The 6,401-nt window shown below is 36.2% G+C and overlaps 1 protein-coding gene across 1 annotated transcript; it reads right to left on the bottom strand.

Moving 5' to 3' along the window:
* Positions 1 to 3,965: 3,965 nt before the first annotated feature.
* Positions 3,966 to 5,298, bottom strand: LOC147789530 (uncharacterized). The gene is made up of 2 exons (XM_087117235.1): positions 4,620 to 5,298; positions 3,966 to 4,299 (listed from the first exon to the last, which is right to left on the bottom strand). The coding sequence occupies exons 1-2, from the start codon at positions 5,296 to 5,298 to the stop codon at positions 4,265 to 4,267; spliced, it is 714 nt and encodes a 237-aa protein (XP_086973361.1). The 3' UTR covers positions 3,966 to 4,264.
* Between the last annotated feature and the right edge of the window lie 1,103 nt (positions 5,299 to 6,401).

Genomic DNA, 6,401 nt, shown 5'->3' with positions numbered 1-6,401 from the left:
TATTATCGTTTATTTATGGCCCTCAAGGAGCCGTATGAGGGGAAAATCTCATGTACGGTTCTGTAATAGCGATGAGAACAAATGTGAAAAAAAACTCGTGTATTTATTTATATGCATACGAACATGTAATATGTCATAAATTAAAGAAAGAAAAGGTCATAAAATATTGGTTTGCTTTCTTGATTTTTTAGTTTTTTTTTTTAAATGATATGCATTATTAAATATAATATAGTGTTAATGGGTAGGTTGCTTGGAAGGTAGATCTGCATATCCACAACACGGACACGGCGTTCCAATTTCCTATTACCATAAATGTCCATTTCATTATTCCTTAACTTTAATAACAATCATTTTCATATTTGAACCGCCTTATTCTTCCCTTTTATTTTTTTGTCTTTTCTTAATCTTCAAATTCGCTTTCTTCTCTCATTTTTTAAACTATTAAGTTCTTATTAATTTTTAAATTCAAAGTTTTTGAAATCTACTCGATACTTCCTATGATTAGAAGGAACTGCTGTAATTATCGATATGTGCGCCTTATTCTCTTCAATTTAGATGATCATTTGCAATTCGATCTTGATCCTGAAGTTATGAACTCATGCTTGTAAGACATATCCTTTGACTTGAATGGGTTAGATTGTCTTTTATAAGTGATTCCACGTGTCTTCCATTTCGGGAACTTGAGCAATCAATGAGCTAAAAACATAATTTCACGAGATAGAATTTCCTTGAGTGCTAATTTTGAAACTTGAATAATGAGATATATCCTCTCATTAAACCTATAGGTATTTCGTTTATGATTACATCATAGACAAATTTTCATTAGAGTATGAGTGATACTTAAGATATAAGAAGATGAACTGAACTTTTGGGTTAATTGTAATTACAAACAATTCATGAAGGAATGATTTGCTCCTAATGAGTATATCAATGAACACAACTTATCCTATGGTGCATAAGAATGTAATTATAATTGGAGTTACCTATAATTAAGGAATGAAAATTCTTTAATTAAATAGTTTAATTGATTTATAGGTTCATAAGTTCCTTGCTTGCTCATATCATAACAATTCACAAAAAAAAAAAAAAAAAAAAAAAAATAGTCATCGAAAAACGCGAGATTTCTAACGAGGTGCCGAAGATCTCCTGTTTTGTTAAGAATGAGAAATAGAAATAGAATTGGGATCGAAAGTATGATCTTCATTCAGGTTTACCACGTTTAAATAAGATACAAACTATCAACTAATACCTAAAAATAGAAAAAAATATATATCTAACTAAATCTGGTAAATAAATAAAATATACGGTTAATCAAATCTATACTAACAACTCCCTAAATATCTGAGATATATTCTAACTAATTATCACAGCAAAATATCCTCTTAATACTCCCCCTCAAGTTGGAGAGTGTATGTCGATCACACCCAACTTGTCCTTCAAAAAGTCAAATTGCTGTCTTCCCAAAGCTTTAGTAAAAACATCTACCAATTGCATTTTGGTCGAAACATAACACGGTTTGATGATTCCAGCTTGTAACTTTTCTCGAACTATATGACAATCTATTTCAATGTGTTTCGTACGTTCATGAAAAACTGGATTGGCTGCTATATGTAATGCTGCTTGATTATCACAATATAATAATGCTGGTTCGGACAGTGGAACATTCAAGTCTTGAAGAATGTATCTTAACCAAGTTAACTCTAAACAAGTATTTGCCATAGCTCGATACTCGGCTTCTGCTGATGATCTGGACACATTAGTCTGCTTTTTAGACTTCCAAGAAATAATTGAATTTCCGAGGAAAATGCAGAACCTAGAAATAGATCGTCTGGAAGTTCGACAACCACCCCAGTCAGAATCGCAATATGCCTGTAATCTTAAATTGTTTTCAGATGGCAGTAGAAGTCCTTGACCAGGAGTGCCTTTGATGTACCTCAGAACTCGAAGAGCTGCCTCCCAATGTGGTTTTCTTGGTTCATGCATAAATTGGCTAAGCATACGAACTGAATAAGCTATGTCAGGCCTAGTGACGGTTAAATATATTAATCTGCCAATCAACCGTCTGTATTTACTTGGATCATTCAACTTCTCTCCTTCAGTTAAAGAAAGTTTCAGATTTTGCTCCATAGGAAATTTGTCTGGACGTGCTCCTGTAAGACCTGTGTCTTGAAGGATGTCTAGAGCATACTTCCTTTGAGACATAAAAATTCCTTTTCTAGATCGAGAAAATTCAATGCCTAGAAAATATTTCAAATTTCCTAAATCTTTGATAAGAAATTTCTGGAGTAAACTAGTCTTGAGATATTGAATTTCTTCGAGATCATTGCCTGTCAACAGAATATCATCAACATAGATTAGAACTGCAGTGAAAGAAGTACCTTTACTCTTAGTAAACAATGAGTAATCTGCTTTGGACTGAGTGTAGCCTGCATTTTGTATAGTTGTAGAAAATATGGAGAACCAATTGCGAGAAGCCTGTTTTAATCCATAAAGAGATTTATGGAGCCGACATACTGTATTCTCCCCCTGTCGGCGAAGACCTGGTGGTAAAGACATATAAACTTCCTCGTCTAGATTACCATGGAGAAAGGCATTTTGAACATCCAACTGATGTGTGAACCATTTTCGAGCAGCAGCAACAGTGAGTAAGCAACGAAGTGTAGTAAGTTTCGCTGTAGGGGAAAATGTTTCTGTGTAATCAATACCTTCAACCTGAGTGTATCCCTTTGCTACTAGTCGAGCTTTATAACGTTCAACAGAACCATCAGAGTTGTATTTAATTTTGTACACCCAACGACAACCAATAGCTTTATGACCAAGTGGTAGAGGAACGAGAGACCATGTATGATTACGTTCCAAAGCTGCAATTTCATCATTCATAGCCTGCTGCCATAACGGGTCGCCAACTACCTCGTCATAGGTTTTAGGTTCTGTCTGGGATGTAATAAGAGCTAGAAAAGCACGTTGAGTAGGAGAAAAACGAGAGAATGAAAGGTAATGATGAAGGGGATACCTGGTACCAGTGCCGGGACTTGAGCTAGAGGTTAAATGATTGGCTCCAGAAGACATCTCATAATCCTTATGCCAAGCTGGAGGCTGTTTAGTACGAGTAGAACGTCGAAGTGGAGCTGATGTATCAGGTGGGATAGGATTGGAATTAGTGGGCGAATCTGGAGAAGGTGGAGGAGACGACGGAGTAGTAGGTGAAGGGATAGGAGGTGAAGGAGGAGCAGGAGGTGAAGGAATAGAAGGTGGAGGATGGATGTTTGAGTAGGATGGATCATGAAGTGGTACAACAGGAGTCGAAGGAGCTAATGTCGAAGTTTGTGAAGCTGATGAAAAAGGAAAATCATCTTCACAAAATTTGACATCACGGCTGATAAAGAATTTGTGAGATTGCATGTCATACAACTTGTAACCTTTATGACCACAAGGATATCCTACGAAAACACAAGGAGTTGCCCTAGGTTCAAATTTTTGCTTAGGATGTACTATAGTTGCATAACATTTACAACCAAAAACTTTAAGATGATGAAATGTAGGTGGTCGTTTGTAGAGTGCTTCAAAGGGTGTCTTGTTAGATAATAATGGTGATGGCGTTCTATTTATAAGATAAACAGCCGTTAAAATGCACTCTCCCCAAAAATTAAGTGGAACCTGTGACTGAAAAAGAAGAGACCTAGCTACATTTAGGATATGGCGATGCTTGCGTTCTACGACTCCATTTTGTTGTGGAGTATAGACACAAGTGCGCTGAAATTCAATACCACAAGAAGTAAAGAATGGTTGCAAAGATAGGAACTCAGTCCCATTGTCTGATCGAACTATCTTGATAGTAGTATGAAATTGAGTTTGAACGAATTTAACAAAGTTCATTAACAAATGATGTACTTCTGACTTATGTTGCATTAAAAAAACCCAAGTACATCGAGTAAAATCATCAACAATAGTGTGAAAAAAACGCAAACCAGAATGGGTAGGAATTTTATGTGGTCCCCAAACATCACAATGTATCAAATCAAAAGTAGAATGGGTTGTTATTGAACTTCTTGGGAAAGACAACCTAGTTTGTTTTGCTAACGGGCAGATACTACAATTATGAGAATAACTCGCATTATTAAGATGCAATTGATCAGCTAGAAATTTAAAACGAGAAAAGGAAGGATGACCTAGGCGTAAATGCCACAAATCAGATGACTGAGATACTTGATGAGCTGAAGATTTGATTGGAGATGAAGAAATATGATAGAGACCTCCAAATTGTTTACCCGAGCCAATCATCTTCCCCGTAGCCAAGTCCTGCATAACACAAGAATCAGGATAGAAGGTGACATAACATTTCAAGTTATTGGTAAGTTTGCTGATCGACATTAGGTTTAAATTGAATGAAGGCACACATAAAACGTTGTTTAATTGAAGGTTAGGGCTAAGGGAAATATTGCCAGTATGTGACACACGTGCTGTCTCTCCATTAGGCAAATTTATTGTAGACATGATGGCAGCCTTTGGTTCAGTCATAACAGAAGATTTTGATACTATATGATCCGTAGCTCCACTATCGAGAATCCATGAATTAGAACTCGCAGAGTTAATAGATAATGTAGATATGGGAAACAAACCTGCAACATTGATGTGATTGTCAGAATTACCAGAAGGGTGATGATTGATTGCAGATAAGGCTTGTGCTATCTGTCGTAATTGCTCAGAAGAAAAATTTGGAATGGAATTAGGTGACTGTTCTTCTGTATTCAACTGTGAAACATCGGCCATATTTGCAGATGATCGATATCCACGGTTATTGTGTTGATTGTCTTGTCTTGTCCTTCCAGAATTATTTTTCTGTCGACACCGATCTTCTGTATGGCCCCTTCTATCACAAAACTTACAGTGAAACTTAAGAATTCGACACTCATTAATTGTATGACCACTTTTATTGCAGTGTTCACACAATTTGTCCTTGGCGAATTTTGAATATATTGTTTTCTTTTGCACTGCTGATGCAATCGAGATTTTCTCAGTAGGTTCGGAAGTTACCTGACGCTGCATCTCTTCTTGTACAAGTAATGAATAGGCTTGCCTCACATTAGGTAATGGAGACATCATCAATATGTTAGATCTCACCGTTTTATAAGACTGATTGAGCCCCATGAGCAATTGCATCAACTTGTCTTCTTCGCGTTGATCAATATGTATTTGACGTTGATTACAGGTAAATGGTGTGCGGTACGCTTCCAGTTCATCCCAGAGTGCTTTGAGCTTGGTGAAATATGTTGACAGTGCCATGGTTCCTTGTGACATCGTTGCTATCGAGTTTTGTATTTGAAAAATTGCTGGAGCATTCTTTTGTGAGAATTGATCGTGAAGATCAACCCACACTTGATGAGCTGTCTTGGCGTGAATAATGCCTTTAGCGATATCTGCTTCAACGAAATGAGTTAACAAAGATATTATCATACTGTTGCACTGATTCCAGAGTTCGAATTCGGTTGAATTTGCATCTTGGGACGGTTCCTCAATTGTGCCATCAATGAAGCCAATTTTCTTCTTGGCAATAAGAGCATGCATAACTGATTTACTCCAGGATTGATAATTTGCTCCATTTAATTTGATTGGAACAAGTGAATATCCTGGCTGATCAGAGTGATGAATATAGTACGGATGTGTTAAATCAACATCCGAAATTTTGAAGCTGGATTTGGCTGATTCCGCCATAAAGGAAATTTTGATATTTAAGAACACCAAGATCGGTGCTCTGATACCATGTTAAGAATGAGAAATAGAAATAGAATTGGGATCGAAAGTATGATCTTCATTCAGGTTTACCACGTTTAAATAGGATACAAACTATCAACTAATACCTAAAAATAGAAAAAAATATATATCTAACTAAATCTGGTAAATAAATAAAATATACGGTTAATCAAATCTATACTAACAACTCCCTAAATATCTGAGATATATTCTAACTAATTATCACGGCAAAATATCCTCTTAATACGTTTTCACCCAACCCACAATCCCTACAAGAAGCCCCACATAGCAACCACTCCTCAAAAATCACTTGCAAGAAAAGTGAACGTGAAATACAGAGAGAAAACGATGAAAGACGAACGGTTCACCTCGTCGGACATAAACGCCAGTAAGACAAGAAACCTCTAATCCAGCACGAACGAGGCACGCACAGGACTAACACAGTCGTCATCCTAAGAAGTGTAAGGTTTAATGAGTTTTGAATGGTTTCTGAATATATTTATGTCGCCAGCAAGAATGGGCTTAAGACAAAACCATAACATCGAAAAACTCATATTTGTAGGTGGATAAATCCCTACTTTGTAGTGAAAGTGATCCCTATATATATATATATATATATTTTTTTTTTGTTAAAGTCATAGAATTAAAGT

The sequence above is a fragment of the Cucurbita pepo genome, chromosome 14, assembly GCF_057944985.1.
Source record: "Cucurbita pepo subsp. pepo isolate OVF chromosome 14, ASM5794498v1, whole genome shotgun sequence".
Lineage (NCBI taxonomy): Eukaryota > Viridiplantae > Streptophyta > Magnoliopsida > Cucurbitales > Cucurbitaceae > Cucurbita > Cucurbita pepo.
This window is presented reverse-complemented; position numbering and strand designations above follow the sequence as displayed.

Coding starts and splice junctions, on each gene's coding strand:
- LOC147789530 (XM_087117235.1), bottom strand. CDS start 5,298: ATGTCACAAGGAACCATGGCACTGTCAACATATTTCACCAAGCTCAAA. Junction 4,300..4,619: donor CAATCACATCAATGTTGCAG/GTTTGTTTCCCA, acceptor TGTGTTATGCAG/GACTTGGCTACGGGGAAGAT.